The 24,076-nt window shown below is 41.7% G+C and overlaps 1 protein-coding gene across 7 annotated transcripts in view; it reads left to right on the top strand.

Annotated features, from left to right (window-relative positions):
• zfyve16 (zinc finger, FYVE domain containing 16) overlaps positions 1-24,076 on the top strand; it is a 126,622-nt gene that overhangs the window by 55,180 nt on the left and 47,366 nt on the right. For 6 of the 7 annotated variants that reach the window (XM_070885757.1, XM_070885731.1, XM_070885739.1 and 3 more), the window contains one exon: positions 13,380-13,562. The exons of the other annotated variant lie outside the window; for it this stretch is intronic. In XM_070885757.1, the coding sequence (XP_070741858.1) occupies positions 13,380-13,562 (183 nt within the window). The remainder of the gene's footprint in view (positions 1-13,379; positions 13,563-24,076) is intronic. 7 annotated transcript variants of the gene reach the window in all.

Raw genomic sequence — 24,076 nt, 5'->3', positions numbered from 1 at the left:
AGAACTTTGGGTTATCCGACGTTCAGTTTAAATCCACAGGGATGAGTGGCAATCTCCTAGTATGAGCTGCTGTGATGTCAACAAACTGTCGAAGCAGGCAATCAAAACGCTGAATTCTCAAGTCAGTGAACAAGGAAGTGAGTAAGCTCTTAAAATTCTAACTTGAAAAATTTTAGCGCAAGCAAAACAAAGATTGGGGCTCTCGTATAAGGAAAATGCAAACATGAAATAAAGATGAACAAACTTTGTAAAAATTCTTTAAAAATTTAATATTTGTTAATAAATTTTGCACTGCACAAAATTAAAATTAGTTTTTCAGACTCATAACCTTTGTTTAGCAGACAATACTCTTGTTAAAATCTCAGTTTCACCTAATCCCTTTGGGTCTAACTTTTAGTGGGAAATTTAACAGTGTATATATTTACTGCAGAAGAGGTGAAATTTGTATCTGTTTCCCTGATTACCAGCTCTGTGTGGTGGGGGGCGGGGGTGGGGCACAGCGAAGCCTGTGTCAGAGCTGTGAACGACAGACCACAAATTCAGGATTTACACATTGGCCAAATCCCAAGATTCAAAGGCGGAATGTCCGTGAACACTGCCAGTTCGCCATCATCCAGACCGCAAATTCTGGGTCAATATGTTTGGTCAGAAGAACACTTTCAATTTTTAATTTTCTATGCAGGGGAACTTGAGAAGCTTTAATGCGTTACACAAACAAAAGGTGTTGTTGAGATTTGAGATATGAACTCAATGGCTGTGCACAAGTGCGCATTGTAATTTGATACTTGGTGTTACTACAGTGCTATTAGTTAATCTTGACCAGGATGATTGTGGGATGTCGTATATTGGCCTGTTCCTGGCAATGAAATAGGAAAATTGGGCAAGATTCTCACCTAATTGCTATTCATTGATGGAAAGTATGTATGGATTTTGGGAGACAACAGGCTTATTCTCCATACAAGTGTACCAGCCACCAGTGCTCTAAACGAGCTTCCATTGAAAGCTAAAGCAGTACTGCTGGAAATGGTTGCAATTGCATATAGTCTTGTGCCTTCCGCACGTACAGTAGTTAAAAAGTAGAGCAGCTGATGAGCACGAACAGATCTGCCAGAGATTTATGCTGGCTTTATAGTTTTCACTTCTGTATTTTTTTTAAACTTATGATGTTTATCTAAAATTAACTTTTTTTAAATTAAGTGTTGCAAAATTCTTGTCTCTTCTACACCTTTGCCTGGAGTTACCGCTTTGGGCGCAATTGGTGACCCAGGCAAAAATTGTGCCAAAAGTCGTGCTGGTTTTGAGAACTATTTTTGCTCAAGTTTCCATTCAAGCTCATTTTATATCACCATATAATGGGCCCAAGTTTCCACATGATTTGCTCCTGACTTTTAGGAGCAACTGGTGGATAATGGAGTATCTTAGAAATCGCAATTCTCCACATTTAAGTTTTCTGCAGTTCTAGTCATTTAGAACAGTTTCACTTTTGAACAGAATTTTTTTTTCAAAAGGGGGCGTGTCCGGCCACTGACGCCTGATTTGAAAGTTTCCACAGTGAAAACGTACTCCAAACTAACTTAGAATGGAGCAAGTGAAGATTTTTGTAGGCCTGAAAAAACCTTGTCTACACGTTAAAAAATCAGGCGCAGGTTACAAATTAGGCGTCCGGAACGAGGTGGGGGGGAGGTCATTAAATTCTACAATAAATCCTTATTTATACTTATACAAATATTATACAAATAATTCCAACCTGAATAAAAATTTATAAGCAAAGAAAAGATTAAATAAACCATCTTCCTACCTGTGTGAAAGTGCTTCAGCCAGGAAGAATGCTGCAGGAAGCCTCAAGTTGAGGCAGCCGTTCCCTAGGGGGAGGGGAGGAGAAGAAAGGCAGTGAGGGCCCGCCCGCCCGACCGACCGACGGCAGCAGCCGTTCACGCGGGGGGGGGGGGAACGAACGCACTGAGGGCCCGACTGACCGACAGCAGCAGCCGTTCCCGCGGGGGGGGGGGGGGGGGAAACGCACTGAGGGCCCGACTGACCGACAGCAGCAGCCATTCCCGACGGCGGGGAGGAGGCAGTGAGAAGGCTGCAGGAAGCCTCAGAAGTTGAGGCAGCCATTCCCGAGGCCCCCCTGCCATCGGTCGGGCCCGTCGGGAAACGGCTGCCTCAACTTCTGAGGCTTCCTGCAGCCTTCTCACTGCTGCAAGAAGTCTCAGTGCTGATCATGGAAGGGCAATGTGCTTTTATTAAAAAATGAACAGCTGCAAAGAACGACAAAAATAGCCGAGTGCCAATGTTTCCTTCACACTGCGGGTGCGCGAACGCTCCAACGCGCACGCGCAGGGTTGCCGGCACGAAAAAAACTAATTTAAATGATACCCGCCCCCTCCCACTTACAAAATCGGCGCGAGTGGTAGGCTCCGCCCCCTGCACGCCGCGGCAGGCAGACATCGAGTTGCAAGGCGCTCGAGAATAGCGCAGTTTTATTTAGGCGCGAAAAACGGGCGCCCAGCTCGGAGGGGCGCCTATTTTGCCGCATGTGGAAACTTGGGGCCAAAATCTGGCGTGAACCAGCGCAAGTAGGCAGCATTTTAGAATCTAATTTGAGAAAAAAAATGTGCTTTTAGAAAAAAAAAAATTCCTTGATATATTTGAGTGGCAACCTGATGCAGTTCGATTTAATATAGTTGAAAATGGGTTTATCACAAAAAATAAGCTTTTTTAATCAGTGCCTAGTCCACCACCTGTGAGTACCCCAATTTAAATAACTGAAAATGACTAAAACTATAAAGAACCATTTGCTAGTTATATTGGTGTTCTCAGTTTCTCAATAACTTAAAAACAATTATCTTCAAAAGCTTTTAAAATATGCCTATTGATGTCCTGGTGCTTTCTTTTTTTAAAAAAAAAGCTTAATATTAAGAGCCTCTTCGAAGGTCCGCAAACAGGTGCAATTAGCAGAAACATGCATTGGTAATTAATTCGATCTGGGCACGTGGTCGGTTTTGTGGGCCGGGCCAGCTTCTAGTGTGATTTTTTTTTTTTTAAACTAGCTCAAAAGATCGCGGAAACTCAATTTGCAATGGATGTAATTTTGTACTTGAAATTCTGTGATCTTTTGCTTTTTGGACGATTTGGGGTGAATTGTGCAGAAAAAACAGCACAACCTAGCAGAAATTCCAGACTTGTATGTTTCAATACATGAATGGGAAAATAGTGCAGAGCTATGGGGGAAAGAGAAATGGAGTGAGACTATTTGGTAGCTCTTTCAAAGAGCAAGCAGAGGCACGATGGGTCGAATTGCCGCCTCCTGTGCTGTATGACTCCTCTGCTCCTCCACATTCCTATCACTTGCTGAATATGGTCACAAATTTGAGCACCAAGGTGAGGTACTGAAGAATTCCTATTCGTCGAGGAACTGTACCCAGTATGAGTTGTCCCTTTCATGAAAGGGGGAGGGGATAAGGGTAATTACTGGGGGGTGGGGGTGGGGGGGTAGAAATGTTGTCCACTTAGAGTATTGCCACTAAACTTGTAAATGCCAGTATGATCTTGGAAAAATGACACTTCAGCCAGCACACTTGGATAAATATTGTGCCAGACTGAGATATTCTTGACTTCACCTTCAATAGCTCCCACGTTGATGGATCTATGACCACCAGTACCTCACCCAGCATTGCGTACCTCAAAATTCTCTCTCAAATGCAACATATGTTTCCACAGTTGAAATGGACATATTATGAACATAAGAATTAGGAACAGGAGTAGGTCATCCAGCCCCTCGAGCCTGCTCTGCCATTCAACAAGATCACGGCTGATCTGGCCGTGGACTTACCTGCCTGCTCCCCGTAACCCTTAATTCCCTTATTGGTTAAAAATCTATCTATCTGTGATTTGAATTCATTCAATGAGCTCGCCTCAACTGCTTCCTTGGGCAGAGAATTCCACAGATTCACAACCCTCTGGGAGAAGAAATTTCTTCTCAACTCGGTTTTAAATTGGCTCCCCCGTATTTTGAGGCTGTGCCCCCTAGTTCTAGTCTCCCCGACCAGTGGAAACAACCTCTCTGCCTCGATCTTGTCTATCCCTTTCATTATTTTAAATGTTTCTGAGATCACCCCTCATCCTTCTGAACTCCAATGAGTAAAGACTCAGTCTACTCAATCTATCATTATAAGGTAACCCTCTCATCTCCAGAATCAGCCGAGTGAATCGTCTCTGTACCCCCTCCAAAGCTAGTATATCCTTAAGTAAGGTGACCAAAACTGCACGCAGTACTCCAAGTGCGGCCTCACTAATACCCTATACAGTTGCAGAAGGACCTCCCTGCTTTTGTACTCCATCCCTCTTGCAATGAAGGCCAACATTCAATTCGCCTTCCTGATTACCTGCTGCACCTGCAAACTAACTTTTTGGGATTCATGCACAAGGACCCCCAGGTCCCTCTGCACCGCAGCATATTGTAATTTCTCCCCATTCAAATAATATTCCCTTTTACTGTTTTTTTTTCCAAGGTGGATGACCTCACATTTTCCGACATTGTATTCCATCTGCCAAACCTTAGCCCATTCGCTCAACCTATCTAAATCTCTTTGCAGCTTCTCTGAGTCCTCTACACAACCCGCTTTCCCACTAATCTTTGTGTCATCTGAAAATGTTGTTACACTACACTCTGTCCCCTCTCCCAGGTCATCTATGTATATTGTAAACAATTGTGGTCCCAGCACCGATCCCTGTGGCACACCACTAACCACCGATTTCCAACCCGAAAAGGACCCATTTATCCCGACTCTCTGCTTTCTGTTAGCCAGCCAGTTCTCGATCCATGCTAATACATTTCCTCTGACTCCACATACCTTTATCTTCTGCAGTAATCTTTTGTGTGGCACCTTATCGAATGCCTTTTGGAAATCTAAATACGCCACATCCATCGGTCCACCTCTATCCACCACCCTCAAAGAATTCCAGTAAATTAGTTAAACATGATTTCCCCTTCATGAATCCATGTTGCGTCTGCTTGATTGCACTATTCCTATCTAGATGTCATGCTATTTCTTCTTGAATGATAGCTTCAAGCATTTTCCCCACTACAGATGTTAAACTAACCGGCCTATAGTTACCTGCCTTTTGTTTGCCCCCTTTTTTAAACGGAGGCGTTACATTAGCTGTTTTCCCAATCCGCTGGTACCTCCCCAGAGTCCAGATTCAAATTTGGCATCTGCTATAACTTCCGCCATCTCTTTTAATACCCTGGGATGCATTTCATCCGGACCAGGCGACTTGTCTACCTTGAGTCCCATTAGCCTATCCAGCACTACCCCTCCAGTGATAGTGATTATCTCAAGGTCCTCCCTTCCCACATTCCCGTGACCAGCAATTTTTGGCATGGTTTTTGTGTCTTCCACTGTGAAGACCGAAGCAAAATAATTGTTTATGGTCTCAGCCATTTCCACATTTCCCATTATTAAATCCCCCTTCCCATCTTCTAAGGGACCAACATTTACTTTAGTCACTCTTTTCCGTTTTATATATCGGTAAAAGCTTTTACTATCTGTTTTTATGTTTTGTGCAAGTGAAAATGTCGCATGCTTCCAATTAGCTATTAAGTGACATTTGTGTTTCAAATAATAATGGTTTACCTTTTGTTGAATATAGCATATCGTAAGCATGCATTGACTTGTATTTTTCACACAGTTTGTGTTGTTTTGGGAAGAATTGCAATTACATTGTGATGCAGTCTTGGTATCAGTTTTATTGTGTCTGGTCAATGATTTGACTTCTGCGAGAGGTGCTCAAATTTAATTTGTTATTGCAGCATCATCTCAAGGGCATTGTTCTAGGCCGTATCGGTCCAATTAATTGATGCATAGGTTGTTTATCACAGCAGATATAAGTTGAAATGCAAAGAACCATGTTTGTGCAAATTTTCCCCCTCTCCTGAAGGTGCTGATCTTTGCTGGGGTATGGTTCCACAGATTGAGGCATCCTCCAGATACACATCCAAGTGGTTATTTTTTATGTGTGACCCTTGATTGAGAGTGTGGACAGGCTATTTAACCATGTGGGGGTCAGCACGGTAGAGCCTGATGTTGTCCTTGCCTGATAGCAACGCACACGCTGTGTGACATCATTGAATAGCAATTGTGAGTGTGAACCCTCAACAACTAACGCCTTCCTTACCCAAATGGCAATTGTATTGCTGAAACAAAAACTTAAAATGTTGGAAATATACAGTAGGTCTATCAGCTTCTGTAAAGAGGACAGGCAGGTTAGCATTTTGGGTGTAACCCTTGATCAGAACTGAAAAGATCTCTGTTGCCCTGTCTAAGAGTGGCCAATTTATTGGATCAGCAATGAAAACTGGGATCTTCCTGCTCTAGTACTTGCTAACCTATTGGGGAACCACGCACAATTTCTCAGAATTGAGAATCCTTTCTTTTTTTTTTAGGTCAAATGCAATAGTGGCAGTAGACTACTGGTTAATAGCTTAATTTTATATAAATGCTGCAACTTTAACTACATACAGTATGGACTGCTCGTTGTCCAAAAAGCTTTTCTAATATACATATGGTATTAACATTTGTGGTCATTTTTTTTTAAAACAGGAATTTGCTTTGGAAAAATGACATTTCAAACAAACGGCTCACTTTAGTCAAGTTTAGTCTAGGCTGTGGTGTCTTCCAGAATGCAAACAATAGGTCAGTGACTGAATTAAAAAATCAGCAAGTGTTGAAAATAAATGTAGCAAGTTCTGAAAAGTTTCAGGTAAATTTTGAGGAATTTATATGCTCCTAAATTCAGGGTTTTTTCTGATTATTTGAACTGACTTCTGTCTGTGAAATATTTGTGTAGATCCCTGTTATAGATTTCTGGGGTCTCAAATGATGATGTAAACCCTTGTCAGTTTGAAAGCTTCATATTGACAGTTGCATTACATTGATTTTACACTCTCTCTTGTATACTTTATTGGAGCTAGCTGATTTTGCTGTATTCTCCTTCAGAACTACCGATCTGACTCTGTAACAGCTAGTATTACATTGATCAGATTACTCGCCCCAAGAGATTGTAGATTACCTACTTAGTAACGTTAAGTGCTGTGAAATGATAATACTTCAGTTGTATCTAAAAGGTGTATTTTCTTTACTTCATACACATTATTCCATATGGGAACTTCACCCATTTTTGACACTAGACAGAGTCCATGCAATACTGCCTGGTATAACACTGCATCATCTGATAAATCCCCTTTTTATTATGTAAAGGATCTTTGTTTTTCTGTGTGTCTTGGGAATAGCTGAACTACTCTGAACTGACACTTCAGCAGTTAGTATGATCAGATGACTCATGATCATCGTGTCTTGTGATCACGAGAATAACACTGGAAGAATACCACAAAGATTATTTGCAGCAGATCTTTATCAATTGAACATTATAGGCTTTGCAAAAAAAAATTGCTTTGCATTCCACCCACTTCATATTGATTTTAAAAGAGAATTATTCTCCATTTAATTTAAGGCCACCTCAGGCTTTGCAGGAAGTAATTTTGTTGAGACTGAAATAACTTGAAAATAAATTGGTGTTTGTGTGTTGTTATGAGAACTTTCATTTATCTGCTTGTCTCCCCTATTCCTAATTCAGACTCTCTAATGTAGTTTGCACTACATAATTTTGATTGTAACTAATGCTAAAGTACAAATAGAACAAAAGCTGTTTGACGTTATTTGATCGTTTGATACTTGGATCTGAAAATATTTCTAACATGAGACCAATTATAGCATTACAAGTTGGACCTCCCTTATACACGACTCCCTTATCCAGCACCACCCATCATCCTGCATGATTCAGGCGGTCGCGGGCGCATGCGCAGAACGCGGCCAACCTCCACCCCGACTTTGGGGCCGCTCCGACGCCCGGCCAGCGCCGACACTTGGCCTGTGCCGATGCTGGGGCCACATCAAAACCCACTGGGGCTGCGCTGACCTCCTCAACCTCGGGCCGCCTCTCTTTCTCTCTTTCCTCCCCCCCCCACTCAGGCTACTGACCTCCACTCATCTGGTAAAATCCCTTATCCGACACAGGCCAGGTCCTGAGGGTGCTGGATAAAGGAGGTTCAACCTGTATATGGTTATAACAGTACACAAACTCAAGCATGCAACTCTGACCAACCGCCAGTATAACATGCCAATTAGAACGACATTATGTGCATGTGACTGCAATTTATTCATTTAAAATTTTGTTTGTGGGTTAGAATATAATAAATAGGAGCAGGAGTCGGCCACTTGGCCCTTCGAGCCTGCTCTGCCATTCAATAAGATCATGGCTGATCATCTACCTTAATTCCACCTTCCTGCACTATCGCCATGTCCCTTGGTTCCCATAGTATACAAAAATCTATCGATCTCTGTCTTAAATATACTCAACGACTGAGTATCCACAGCTCTCTGGGATAGAGAGCATCGCAGTCCTCCAGGTGCGATCTCACAAAAGCCCTATATAATTGTAGTAAGATGTCTTTACTCTTGTACTCTAATCCCTTCGTACCATTTACTTAATTGGTTGCTGTACCTGCATGATACTGTCTCTCTCCTCACACACTCACTCAATCACTCACCCTCCCTCGCGCCCGTGTCTCTTTTCCCCCCCCCCCCCCCCCTCCTCCGGTCTTGCTCCTCGATACTGCGGAGGGGAGCAGAGCTTGACAGACGCATGTACAAATAGTTACATCGCTCAGATATAGTGCTTTTGGCTTTAACTTCTTCCTATTTTTCACTCCTGCCTTATACCTTTGTCTCTTCCTGACCCACTCTGCTTATTTGTTACTAAGTACAGCCTTGACATTTCTCTTACTGCTTTTGAATTTACTCTTTGCTGAATTTACCTTTTCTTAAATCCTCCCAACCCCCTTCATTAGTTTAAAACCCTATCTATCACCCTAGTAATTCAGTTTTCCAGGACTCTGGTTCCAACGGAACCGCTCCCTCTTTCCCCAGTACTCGTGCAGTGCCCCATGAATTGAAACCCCTGCCTCCCGCACCACTCTTTCAATCACGCAGTTAACTTTCTAATGTGTTTGTCCCTATGCCAATTTGCATGTGCCTCAGGTAGCAATCCAGAGATTATTACCTGTGAGGTTCTGCATTTTAATTTCGACCGTAGCTCTTCAAACTCTCTAAGCAGAACCTAATTCCTACTTCTATCTGCCATTGGTTGCTACGTGAACCACAACAACTGGATCCTCTCTCTACCACTCCAAGCCGTGAGGAGATGTCCTTAACCCTGCACTGTGTTGTGTGCTGGCATTTTACAGACAAAATCTAATTTTTATCTGGTCTAGGCTGCTCCCTGATCTCTCATGGTGAGAGTGCTGCAGTTGGCTTCAACATCCTTGGGTTGGGGCTTCCCTCTCCTGATTGCTATCCAGCAGCTCTGCTTGAAAATGTGCACATGTCAGTCATGAGTGATATCAGATGTAGCTGTGATGCTTGTCACAGCTAACTATCCTGAGGAATGCATCCTTTGGGTCTATATATAACATCCTCATTTGGATGAGGTACTTGAATTTCCCATCACGTGCAAGCATATTTAGAACAAGTCGCTAGCTTAAGGTGTTAAAAGGGTATGATGAAAATATTGGGTAGGGGGGTTAATCATTTACATTTATTATTTGATTATTGAAACTTAGTTTTCAAAATTCTTGCCTGAATTTGCAGTATTCTTTAAATCAACCAAAAAAGGTACATGTTTTGTTTTTCATTTTCCTTAAAAGAAAATTAATACTTTGAAGTCACCTTGTAATGTGTTTATCGGGTTAGGGACCTTTTCTAATTTTTCAGACTTTAATTTATTGTGGCCAAATTGAGTCAAAACTAGACATTTAGACTTCTGTTCAGTATAAAACATTCTATATCATTGTTATATCTGGGTGCCAGTGCAAAGCAGATAGTAAATCCACACTATGTATTGCAATATTTAATTACACAAGTAGGGTGTGCATTGACTGAGAACACCTTGTATTGATTGAGGTTCAGTAATGTTGAATGATACAGGGGAATTTCTTCCAAAGTGTAAGAAAGATTAACAGCCACTTGGAGAAGCTTGGATTAATAAAGGAGAACCAGCATGGATTTGTTGAGAGCAAATCGTGTGTACCTAACTTGATTTTTTTTTTATGAGGTAACAGAGAGGGTGGAAAAGGGTAGTGCAGTTGATGTGTATATAGATTTTCAAAAGGCGTTTGATAAAGTACCACATACTAGACATGTTGGCAATATTGAAGCCTATGGAATAAAAGGGGTAGTAGCAGCCAGTTGAAAGAGCTATCCAGTCTAATCCTACTTTCCAGTTCTTCGTCCATAGCCTTGCAGTTTACAGCATTTCAAGTGCATAGCCAAATACTTTTTAAATGTGATTAGGGTTTCTGCCTCTACCACCCTTTTGGGTACTGAGTTCCAGATCCCTACCACCCTCTGGGTGAAAAAAGTTCTCCTCAACTCTCTGCTAATCCTTCTACCAGTTACTTTAAATCTATGCCCACTGGTTATTGACATTTCTAAGAAGGGAAATAGGTGCTTCCTATCCACTCTATCTAGGCCCCTCATAATTTTATATACCTCAATTAAGTCTCGTCTCTGCCTCCTCTGTTCCAAAGAAAACAACCCCGGCCTAACCAATCTTCCTCTTAGCTAAAATTCTCCAGTCCTGGCAACATCCTCGTAAATCTCCTTTGTACCCTCTCTCGTGCCATCATATCTTTCCTGTAATGTGGTGACCAGAACTGTACGTAGTATTCTAGCTGTGGCATGGATAGACTAAAGAAGCTGGGGTTGTTCTCCTTGGAGCAGTGCAGACTTGGGGGTACAGTGCACAATTTCTAAATTTGCAGATGACACGAAACTTGGAAGTGTCGTAAATAGTGAGGAAGATAGCAATAGACTTCATGAAGAATAGACATAGAATGGGCAGACACATGGCAGTTGAAATTCAATGCAGAGAAGTGTGAAGTGATACATTTTGGTTGGAAGAGCGAGGAGAAACCATACACTAAATGTACAATTTTAAAGGGGGCACAAGGACCAAAAGACCTGAGGGTGCCTGTGCACAAATCTTTGAAAGTAACAGGATAGATTAACAAAGCAGTTAATAAAGCATATGGGATCCTGGGCTTCCCCAGGAGTTGGTCCTTTTTTTTTTGGAGCAACTTGATTTTTCTGGACTATCTTTTTAGTTGCAATCCTGGCCATTTCATTTGCGCCAGTGTAAGTGAGTTAGTTAGATTTTTTAGTTCTGTTTTTTTTTCAAAAGGGGGTGTTCCCAGCCACTTACCCCTGTTTTAGGCGTTTGGCCAGCAAATAGCTGCTCCAAACTAACTTAGGCCAGCATATGTTATCACTTCTGTCCACACAGAAAGACCTTGCTTACAGTTAAGGAATCGGTGCAAGTAACTACATTTCAAGCACCAAAGCACAAAAAGTAATAAGCAATTAATTAACAAATAAAATAGAAGGAACCCTGCACCTAAAGCACCAAAAACAATCAGTAAATAACAAATAAAAAATAGATGTCCTACATTAGGGAACGCAGCGAGCCACTGATGATGGAGCCAATTCGGCCAGGGCTAGGGACTGCGTGCTTCGGGCCCCTCCCACACAGCTTGTGCGCGTTTGCAGAAATGGTCTGCCAGGAGCGACTGCACATGCGCGCAGACTCTAGTGCGCATGTGCAGAGGTCCCAGCACTGTGTTCAGCGCCGGGACCTGGCTCTGCCCCCAATCCATTGGGCCATATACTGCACCACGACCGATGAGAGACTGGGGTGCGGCCAGAATACGGACGTCTTTTTTCAGTGCGCTTGGAGGCGGACAAAAACGGCGCAACTCAGGTGAGGGTGCCAGAAAAACAGGTTAGGGAAACTCTAGCCCCATATGACTGAAGGTCTGCAGCTTGGAAATGCTGGCACCTATTGCAGAAGAGCGGGAGCCTGGTAAATGTTTGAAACATAAAAAGTTAGCCTGTTTCAAATTAGTCCATCCACTTAAGTTTAGTGTGCAAGGAAAGGAATGTAGAAGTAGGTTTTCATTCCTGTACACTGAATGATGTAGGAATTGTACCACAACTTGTGGGGGGAAAAAGTGTGTTTTAACTTTTTTAAAGGTTTTAAGACATTTTATCTTTAGATTTTCAAATTTGGAAAAATTGTTTGAAGATTTTCCTCAGAAAATAAAATCTAGACTCTACTGATGATTCTGGGTAAATGTACTTCCTGGTAGAGATTTCAGTTGGACCAGGAGGGTCCTAGGTTCTATCCTGGATCTTCACTGTTGGATGATCTCAGCTGGGGCAGCAGTAAGGTCAGTACCTATTGTCACTTGAGACTAGGCGAGGAAAAATAATTAGCTTATAGTTCCTTTTACAATATGTTTAATGACTACTGCAAAGTGAATTATTAACAACAAATGCTGGAAACACAATGCTGGTCCGACAGCATCTGTAGAGATAGGAAGGGAGGGTTAACCTTGACACCAATGACCTTTTGTCAGAACCCAGCAAAGGACAACTGACTGCTCTAATACCTCCATGGTTGAGCAGCCTGTCAACAAATGACTTCTGGTTCCCTTGGAACTGTGGTACACTGTGAATCATCGCTTCACGAGAGGATGGAAGAAAGTAAACTCAACAATCATTCATGTGCGTAAATGGTTCACCATGTTCCCTTAGTTCTGCAAGAAAGAAACTAGGGGCAAAAAGTCGAGTTCATGTTTGATTCCTCTTTGGTAAGTAATAGGTTTTTCTCTCCATTTTCTAATGGTTGTGCTGTGAAAAAGCATGCAAAATGCTTGTTATGCATCATGTATTCAGCCATATATATTTGCATGCTTGTGTATAGCATGAGCACGATTAACACTGCTGAAAGGTCACAAAACTACAAAGTAACTTTAGAATAATCTGCTAACTACATTATAACCTAAATATAATAGATGTGCTGAACTCTTGGATTATAAATGCTGCAACCTGTGGTGTTTAGTAAGCTTTCTTTTTCAAATAGCAGCTTTTAACCCCTTTATACAAATAATTCTGGCTTTGTGTGCCATTTCCTTCATCTAGATTTTAATTTTTTTTTAAATAAAATTTACATTTTGGTTGGGAAGAAGGAAAGCAATTCTAATAGCAATTGATGTGCAACCTGAAGGGTCTATCATTTTCCATTTGAACCAAGCTCTGAATTCAAGACTGGTTGAATGAATTGAACTTCAGCTAAGTTAGTGATTTGATGGGTTATTGTGAACGACTGCTGGGAGCATCTCGTGTAGTGATTTTGAGAAGAGTTGGGTGGTTTCAGGTCAACTGTTCATAAACCAGCGCATGTTATTTGGTCTTTTGCAGCTCAAGCATTTAAGACAATGATGAGTCCAACTGGTCCAAGCCCTAACCCTAATATCCCATCAGAATATTGTTCCACAGTTCCACCTCTGCAGCAAGCTCAGGCATCTGGCACCCTCAACTCCCCTCCCCCCACTGTCATGGTACCTGTCTCGGTACTAAAACACCCAAGAAACGAAAGCACAGGTATTTGTTAATCTGTTTTAGTTTTTTAGATTTCACTTTGTTTGTGTAGTAGAAACAGAGATACTATGAACATTTCTGTTCTATTAAAATAAATGTAGGTTTTAGTTTCAGTATGCTGTTGAAATTATCTTTGTACAGCTATTCTTTACTGTAGAAACTTTGTTTTATTTGGTGGGAGGGGATTATTCTATTCGTATAGCATGTTAGTTCTTAATGGAACACATTTTTCTTCTTTCCTTCCCACTTGCATCACTGTCAGCTTGAAGTACTCCCAGGTCATGGCAAGTACAGTCAGATTCAGAATAAGCAAATCACTGCTCCAGCAATATTCCTTTAGCCCCAACCTCAAGAGAATATTTTGTACCAGTATGAATTTGTACATTTCATGCATCAGCCATTCCTATGCCTGTGCAATTAGCAATTTATGGTAGTCATTGAAAGACCTAGCTCTATCAAGCCCAGGTGGTGGCTGGTGTGCAACAGCCACCACACCTTTTTTTTTTTTTAAAATGCACACACAGGCATCTTCTGCCCTTCCACATTTAGTTTGGGATAAGGAATATTAGGTCCTTCATTGAAACACCTGTGAACCCATCCCTTTTTGGCGTGGAAGCAAGTCATCCTCGATATGAGGGACCGCTATGATGATGACTCTGTGCCCATGCCCACAAGGTTATGGGTTGAGACAGTCAAATTCATGACCAGTGGGATCTTTGTAGTCAGCAAGGAGAGAGGAAACCTTACTTCTATTAATCAGGGTTCGATTTGAACCGAGTGGTGAAAAGATAGCATGCCATGACCTGGGAGTACTTATTGCAGCCACCAGTTCTAAAAAGTATCTGTTTAGTGGAGGGATAAATAATCAGGCACTCTGTTTTTAAATCCATAGACAGTTGTCACATCAAAATATTTCTTCATGGAAAGGTAGTGTGGTGTTGCATCTGGTTGGTGTCATAAAGCATTATACCACAAAGCAGAATATGAACTATGCACATGTTCCTATTCTCTACCATTAGCCCCCCCCAAAAAATTAATTATAGTCTTGGCTAGGTTACCCATAAAAATGCCAAGTGGCTTTTTGCTACTCCATGGAAAATAATTGAAAATTAGGCATGTTATTTCCTCTCCCAATTTTCTCTCTGCCTAATAGACCTCCATCTGCTAGGTAGGGTCTTTAATCATACGAGAGCAGGTCCCTTACACATACTCGACCAAGGACTGACTGCAGTGAATAAAGAGAGGAAATTGTGAGGAAGAATATTAAAATTTTGCTGTTTCAGACTTGAACTGCATTTCTTAAGTTACTTCCTCTTATTACACAGTTGGCTAGTTTTCAAAATTGGCGTGCTGGAAAATTTGTGCATCTGAACGCAAGATATATTATATCAAGTTCAAGCATCAATAAACACAAGTGGAGTAAATGCACTGTCACATCCCCCCACCCTTCCACAAAATACTATTTTGTTGTTCCTAATATCGATCTTGTTGATGTTTTTAGTTCACTTCCAAGTCTCCCACCTTGCCTTTGATTTTATTATTTATATGTTTTTTTTAAGTCTTGGCGAATGCTGGGTAATGGAACACCTTCCATTTCTAGCATCCAGTATTGTCGTCTGACATGGGAATGCTTGGTGTAATACAGTCAGTTACAGAGTAACACTTCCCAACTATGCGTCTCCACTGAAATATTGGAAGAGTCTCGATTGCACCAGCGTGACACTTTTTTTCACTTCCCACATCAGCAATCCTGTGGCCTGAGTGAAATTGTACATTAGGGTCAGTTTTGTGCTGTAGGCTGACATGTATTAAGAACTAGATTAAGGTGATATTGTTAAGTAGGATCCTAATGGCCAAAGGTGACTTTGATCCCATTTGCATGGGCTGGTTTTGAACCCGGATGCCAGAGATTATTTAAAAAAGGCCAGTAACTTATTGTGCCAACCATTTTTTCTTCTTCACTTTTACCTGTGTTTTTCCCTCCTCCTCATTTTGCAAAGCACCTAAAGATATTGTCTATGTTGGTTCTATATAAATACTTGATGATTTTATGGTCCAGTTGGTGGTGGCAGTCCTCCACTCGTGTCCAAGTAACTGTTTAGATATTGAGTGTTGGCAGACTGTTTGGCTGCAGCCTAGCCTAATCAGTTTCTGACCCAACAGGCAAGTACTTCATCAAGGTTCACTGGATAGCAGTCAGAGCAGGAACTCTGACATTTTATTTTAATATCCGTTCCATTTTCCCCCTAACCGAGAGGTACTGAAGTGAATCTGAAACTGCTTTCCAGCCCGCTCAGTGTCCAGCCTGGGGCTTGATTGTTTGTACTGCTTCATCCCTTTAACCACATTGGAGGAGCTCTCTAATGTCTAGTTAAAGTTCCCAATGGACGGAACACAAAGGTTACAAGGTCAAATTGTTTGTGCTCTAGTGCTTTAGCTTCATTGATCTTTTGAAATACTGGTGTGGTGTGGTCTAACTTTTCATTGTTGCCTGAGTGGAGTGGAGCAATCTTGCACCCAATTATACCAAGTAACAATAAGAACAACTTGCATTCATATAGTGCCTTTAATGTAGTATAATGTCCCAAGGTGCTCCACAGGAGCATTGTGCTTCACAGGAGCATTGTCAAACCAAGCCACATTAGGAGATATTAGGACAGATGGCTAAAAGCTTGGTAAGAGCTAGGTTTCAAGGACAGTTTTAAAGGAGGTGAAAATTAGAGAGCATTTAAGAGCAGCACAACTGGACAGATGAGGTAACAAATTCTGATTGCACTGTTGTTTGTTCTGGGAAAGCAGAGCTCATTCAGCTCAATCGTTTCCAGAGTCTGAAATAAGTTATATCTCTTATCAGAAATTTAAAGCTTTTTTAAAAAAAAAATGTTTTTAAAAGTTGGTCTTCCACTGATGAAGCTGATGTACTATACTGATGATGGTTTGCTACTGATTACAAAATACACATACACTGCATGTTTGGTGCAAAATATCACATTGTGCATCGACTAGAGTATAAATTTACAATGGTGTGAGGCCATTTCTTCCAGACGGTCCTGCTGCTTGTTTCATGTCTCTGGTGCAAAACATCAAGTTGCACCAACATCAAACATGCAATATAACTGGTGCATAAGGTTTCTCCAGCAGTCCCCTGGGTCTTTCAAGAAGTGATAACAGGTGTGTTGTGCCACAACTGAATATATTTACGAGACTGCAATATTACAATGAAAATTCAAGTTTTATTTTAATAAGGAACCATAAGATGTTCCCTCACACTTCGATCAACTCTTTCTCCCATTCTGACAAAGAGCTTGCATTGTGCACAATAAAGTTGAGTACAGTGGGATGCTTAAAAAGTCAGAGGGTTGCTCCTAGTTAAAGTAAGTATGACGGGGTTTGCCTTGAGTTTTAGGATCCTTTGTTAATTGATTTTGTTTTTTTCCAGATGTGAGCAACACTGGCAAGGCTGCATTTATTAATGGCCAGAATTTTGCGGTTGGTATGATGGTGTACTCTGAGGACACCATCATACCGCCTTTGAAATCCATCGTAAGTTCGTGCTTGCCACATGCGCTAAATCCCAAACTTGCGGTCTGTTAACGTATGCGTTGACGGGCCATCCACTGGGCCACCGAAAACTTAATTGCTGGCGCAGAGTTGGGCTATTTGCTCACCAATTGTCCAGTAATTACATTCAGAAATGTTACAGCTGGTGGAAACAGGCACAGGGCTTGTTCCAACAGCGTAAGGGGATACCCAAAACGATAAAAAAATGCTTTTTAAAAAATTAAATGACATCCGGGAATATTAAAAGCTTTAATGAGACGCAATCCTAGTGTTTATTAAAGCTTCAGGTTTGTTTAAATAACGTTTACATTTCATAACTTTTTGCACAGTTTTTGTTTAGAAGTGGAAATTATGAGTAATGGATTGGATTCCCATGATAAAAGCTAAATCTCTATGTATTTTAAAGGGTGTAGTAATGTAGTGATTTAAATGAATGAAAGACTATCTGAGTTCTGATTGGAGGACCAGGCTCATGTAATCTCAGGTACGCTTCCCTGCGATCCGTGGGCCATTACGCTGTCCTCCTACTCTCCGCGTCAGAGCGCAAGTTTACGCAGGAGGGCAGGTGTGTGTGTATTCTTGCAGCGTACTTCAGAGGTATGCCGCTGACATCAATTTTTTGCCCATTGACAATCCCTAGTTACCCTGAGAAGGTGATGGAGGGCCCCTCGTGTAGTGTGGGCCTGTAGTCACATGTAGACTAGACTAGGTAGAGGTGGCAGGTTCCCTTCCCTGAAGAACATTAATGAACCAATTAGGTTTTTACAAGTTACCATTTTTGAGTTCAATTTCTACCATATCCATGTGATGATTTATTTTTGTAATTTGTGTGCCTGTATCCATGTATGTTATTTTGGGGATAATTTCTGTCGAAAGATACTGTTTACAAATAGTATCAGTGCAATCATCTGATTTTATCTTTTGCAAAGTATTGGAAAACTGTACTTGAAATATGAAAATCAGACAATTTGCACAATTGTAAATCCTGTATAACTTCAAAAAAATGTGATCTTTCTAATATAGTAGCTGCAACATACCTTTTCAGTACATGGTCCATGTCTCTGAGCCATACAGGAGGGCAGATATTACTCCAGCCCTGTACACCATGAGCTTGGTGGCAGTTTTGAGGGCTTGGTCTTCAAACACACTTTTCCTCAGGAGGCCGAAGGGTGCACTGGAGGCGATGTTGAATCTCGTCATTAATGTCTGCTCTTGTTGATAAGAGGCTCCCGAGGTATGGGAAATGGTCCACCAGGGCCGCACCATGGATCTTGATGACTGGGGGACAGTGCTGTGCGGCGAGGACAGGCTGGTGGAGGATCTTTTGTCTTCCGGATGTTTAGCGTAAGGCCCATGCTTTCATACGCCTCAGTAAATACGTCAACTATATCCTGGAGTTCAGCCTATGTGCGCAGACGCAGGCGTCGTCCGCGTACTGTAGCTCGACGACAGAGGTTGGGGTGGTCTTGGACCTGGCCTGGAGACGGCGAAAGTTAAACAAGTTCCCACTGGTTCTGTAGTTTAGTTCCACTCCAGCGGGAAGCTTGTCGACTGTGAGGTGGAGCATGGCAGCGAGGAAGATTGAGAAGAGGGTTGGGGTGATGACGCAGCGCTGTTTGACCCCGGTCTGGACGTGGATTGGGTCTGTAATGGATCCATTGGTAAGGATGACTGCCTGCATGTCGTCGTGGAGCAGGCGGAGGATGGTGACGAACTGTGTAAAGTAATGCACAACACATTTTAATGCAAGTATTCATATAGAATCAATTGGATGACACCAGAACAGCCAAATTCAAATGAGTCGGGTATAATACACAGTTGTAGTACTAAAAATTACAACGTCCTCTTCAAACTGACAGTTTCTAAAAGTATTTAAAAGCTTCTTATAAATGAGCGTAAGCACTCAATGCTGTGACTTAATTTCTTGCAAATAAAAACATATATAATTACCCAGTTCATTAAATAAGGCAGAGTAGGAATAAAGACGAGATTACAAGTTTTTTTTGAAAGCGTGTACAGGAATACTAGCAGGAAACCATAGCCCTTATACAACTTTGCTTCAATTAATGATTTCCAGCAGTAGAATTCAAATTTAATCTAAAACATTTCCCTCTGAATTGCAATATTTTTAAACTTTTTTGTTTTTATTTTTGAAATCAAACTGTTAAACTGTTTATCCTTCGGAGTGCAGGAATTGTATTTTGGAACAGAACAAGGAATAACACGTCTTATGGTTAAATAACAGGCTTCAACAAAGTCTGATCACAATTCCTGAATTTCAACCGTTTGTGATTTTTCTTAACTTCACTTAAGACCTGTATTCATGTTTTTGCTTTTGGCTCCATGTATAGTTTCTCCCGTCCAAAAAAACCCCGACCTTTTATTTGGCTCTATTGGTGCTTTTATTTAATGATTTTTCAGTGGTAAATGAGGCTAGAGTTGCACTAAATATTATCCTTGAGCACACAATCTATGTTGACAATGTATTGCTGAGGAACTGCTGTATTGTCAAGCACCATCCTCCGGATGAGACATTAAACCAAACTTTGATCATCTTGGTGAAGAGGACAAGATCCTGTGGCACTATTCGAGGCGGAGCGGGCAGTTGACCTGGTGTCCTGACTGGCATTCTTTCTTCAATCATAAGAAAATCTTATTGCTATCTCTGGGATCTTGCTATGCACAAATTGGGTGCTACACTTGTCTTCATAGCAACAGTGATTTGCACTCCATGGCAAAGTTTGAGGTTTTGTATAAGTGAGAGTTCTCTCTTCCTGGTGCAAAGCCCAGGTTGTGTGAGTATTGAGTGGAGGTGATCTTGCACTTATTCGCTTTGGTGTGCTTGACCGTCAAATCCATTTCTGACTGCTAGTTACACTTGATACTGTCGTGTTCAACGTGCATCAGAATCACCTGTTCCCTAATTGGTAGTAAAATGGCAATATTAAGTAGTTACTGAAAACCATTGTACTGAGTTGAACTGAAGGAAAAGAGCTGCAGAAGTAGTGAAGAACTCGAAATCATGGATTGCAATTGTTTTGTAAAATGTCATTCTTCTATGTTGGCCCTTAAAGCAAACAAGGAGCATTTCATTGGAGTTTTGCCCTTATTTTCCAAACTTCCAAGAAATTGGATTTTGATCATTATCACTAAAGAGTTGGTACTCAGTAAAATAATGGGACTAAGGGCGGATAAATCCCCTGGACCTGATGGCTTGCATCCTAGGGTCTCCAGAGAAGTAGCGGCAGGGATTGTTTGTAATGGTTGTAATTTACCAAAATTCCCTGGATTCTGGGGAGGTCCCGGCAGATTGGAAAACTGCAAATGTACATCCATATTTATTTTTTAAAAAAGGAGGCAGACAAAAAGCAGGAAACTATAGACCAATTAGCCTAACATCTGTGGTTGGGAAAATGTTGGAGTCTATTATTAAAGAAGCAGTAGCAGGACATTTGGAAAAGCAAAATTTGATCAGGCAGAGTCAGCATGGATTTGTGAAGGGGAAGTCATGTTTGACAAATTTGCTGGAATTCTTTGAGGATGTAACGAACAGGGTGGATAAAGGGGAACCAGTGGATGTGGTGTATTTGGACTTCCAGAAGGCATTTGACAGGGTGCCACATAAAAGATTACTGCACAAGATAAAAGTTCACGAGGTTGGGGGTAATATATTAGCATGGATAGAAGATTGGCTAACTAACAGAAAACAGAGAGTTGGGATAAATGGTTCATTCTCTGGTTGGCAACCAGTAACTAGTGGGGTGCTGCAGGGATCAGTGCTGGGATCCCTAACTATTTACAATCTATATTAATGACTTGGAAGAAGGGACTGAGTGTAACGTAGCCAAGTTTGCTAATGATACAAAGATGGGAGGAAAAGCAATGTGTGAAGAGGACACAAACAATCTGCAAAAGGGCATACAGGCTAAGTGAATGGGCAAAAATTTGGCAGCTGGAGTATAATGTTGGAAAGTGTGAGGTTATGCACTTTGGCAGAAAAAAATCAAAGAGTAAGTTATTATTTAAATGGAGAAAAATTACAAAGTACAGCAGGACCTGGGGGTACTTGTGCATGAAACACAAAAGGTTAGTATGCAGGTACAGCAAGTGATCAGGAAGGCCAATGAAATCTTGGCCTTTATTGCAAAGGGGATGGAGTATAAAAGCAAGGAGTAAGGAGTCTTGCTGCAGCTATGCAGGGTATTGGTGAGGCCACACCTGGAATACTGCGTGCAGTTTTGGTTTTCATTTGTAAAAAAGGTTGTACTTGCTTTGGAGGCAGTTCAGAGAAGGTTCACAAGGTTGATTCTGGAGATGAGGGGGTGGACTTATGAGAAAAGATTGAGTAGGTTGGGCCTCTACTCATTGGAATTCAGAAGAATGAGAGGTGATCTTATCGAAACGTATAAGATTATGAGGGGGCTTGACGAGGTAGAAGACGAGAGGATGTTTCCACTGATAGGGAAGACTAGAAATAGGGAGCATAATCTTAGAATAAGGGACCGCCCATTTAAAACTGAGATGAGGAGGAATTTCTTCTCAGAGGGTTATAAATCTGTGGAACTAGTTGCCTCAGAGAGCTGTGGAAGTCGGGACATTGAATAAACTTAAGACAGAGATAACCGATAAGGAGTTATGGAGAGCGGGCAGGGATGTGGACCCGAGTCCATGATCAGATCAGCCATGATCGTACTAAATGGCGGAGCAGGCTCGAAGGGCCATATGGCCTACTCCTGCTCCTATTTCTTATGTTTCGATACGTAGCGTTGTTTACAAAGAAAGTGGAACTACTATAAATAAGGAATCGTATTTTGTCAGATATTTAGTGCTAGAAAGAACAAATGCTTCTCAGTGTTTTTTTTAGGGGATTGACTTATGAGGAAAGGTTGATGAGGTTGGGCCTCTACTCATTGGAATTCAGAAGAATGAGAGGCGATCTTATCGAAACGTATAAAAAAAACATGCGAGCACTCTGCCGTCAGTTGAAGTTAACCTATTGAGTAGCCATGCAGGCTAAGATGGTCCTAAATCAGATCCATGGCAGGATGAGGATAAAGCTCCTACAATTTGTCTCAGTGGAGTTAGGAAGCTGAAAAACAGGAAGGATTTCTGCTTCTGATCACTATCCAATGACACCTACTTGAAGCATACATGTGTACGTACGTCAGTTGAGAATAGATTGGTCTCTGCTGTGCACATTCCCGTTTTCTCCTTCCCTTCTTTCCCTCTCCCACTTACGGCATCTGACACTTGTTTTCAAGCGAGTGAATGGTGGCCACTTGAGTGAGGCACTGAAGGGTGGTCAGTGCACAAGGAGTCATGCACCCATCAAGGAGTTTCAGAAGGAGAGCAAGAAGCCATAGTGCACCATAGTTGCAGAGGATATCAGTGACTTTTCGATAATCATAGAATTTTGCAGGACAGAAGGAGACCATTTGGTCCATCTTGCATGTGCCGGCTCTTTTTGAAAGAGCTCTACAATTAGTCCCACTATCTCACTCTTTCCCCTTAGCTCTGTAAATATTTTCTTTTCAAATATATATCCAATTCCATTTTGAAAGTTAGTATTGAATCTGCTTCCAACACCCTTTCACGCAATGCATTCTAGATCATGACTCGCTACGTAAAAATAAATTCTTCAAATCTCCCCTCTGGTTCTTTTGCCAGTTATCTTAAAGCCTCAATGCTGTAGGTGGAATTCAAAGGCGTCTCTGGGCTGGAACATTGCAGAATCAAATCCAACTTCTGAACTTAAACACGATCTAGTTTGATACTGCAGTGCACTGTTGCATTATTGGAAATTCAAACTGTTCAGACGAGATGTAAGCCAAAGTCCCTCTGCCTGTCCTCATGGTTCAGTTGGATGTTAACGATCCCATGCTACAATTAGAAGAGGAGCAAAAGTTTTAACCAATATTCTTCCTTCAACCAACACTGCCCCAGATTCACAAGTCATTCGTCCTCTTTGTGGAATCTGTGCAAGTGACTGCTTGCATAATCACTACATTTGAAAGTAATTGTATGTGAAGTGTTGAAAGATGTGGGTTTTTGTTTCAAAACACTTCATTTTTTTTCGCAATTGCTGATGTTGCTGATCCTGCTACAATATAACTTAAATACTTTCTAGTGTCTTCGCAGGCAAGTATTCCAGGTATGAGACAGTGAATGTTCAACATAGCCATTCAGCATTTCGAGTCTGTTTTCCCCCATTTAATTAGATCATGGCTGATCTGTACCTCAACTTCATTTACCCCATATGCAACAAAAATCTCTTGATTTCAGGTTTGAACATTTCAATTGACTCAGCCATATGGGGGACAGAGTTTGAGATTTCCACTACCTTTTGTATGAAGAAGTGCTTCCTAGATTCACTCCTAAATAGTAATTTTATTATGTTCTCTTGTTCTAAATTCCCCCACCAGAGGAAATTGTTTCTGCCCAGTCTATCTCTCTATTAGATTACATCACCCAATACTTCTGAACTCGTGGGTATACAGACCAAATTTCTGCAATCTGTCCTCAGTTTAAGCCCTGGTATCATTCTTGTGAATCTGTGCTGTATCCCTTCCAAGGCCAATGTACCTTTCCTGAGGTTCAGTGACCATAACTGAACGCTGTACTCCAGATGGGGCCTGACACAGGCATTGTACAATGGAAGAATCACTTCCACAATTTTGTATTCCAATCCCTTGAAAGCCCAATGGTGGACAACATCATAGCTGAGTCTCTGTGTCTTCCTGTGACATCTGCATGTGCATTTTCTCACGGGGGGGCCACTGAATAGGGATCAGTACTAGGAATCCTGGCTAACCTCCTCTCTCCCCCCCTCTCCTCCTCTCCCCCCCCACTCTCCTCCTCTCTTCCCCCCCACTCTCCTCCTCTCTTCCCCCCCACTCTCCTCCTCTCTCCCCCCCCACTCTCCTCCTCTCTCCCCCCCCACTCTCCTCCTCTCTTCC

The sequence above is a fragment of the Pristiophorus japonicus genome, chromosome 1 (genome assembly GCF_044704955.1).
Source record: "Pristiophorus japonicus isolate sPriJap1 chromosome 1, sPriJap1.hap1, whole genome shotgun sequence".
Classification (NCBI taxonomy): Eukaryota; Metazoa; Chordata; class Chondrichthyes; family Pristiophoridae; genus Pristiophorus; species Pristiophorus japonicus.
The sequence above is the reverse complement of the archived record's forward strand: the minus strand, read 5'-3'. Positions and strand labels throughout refer to the sequence as shown.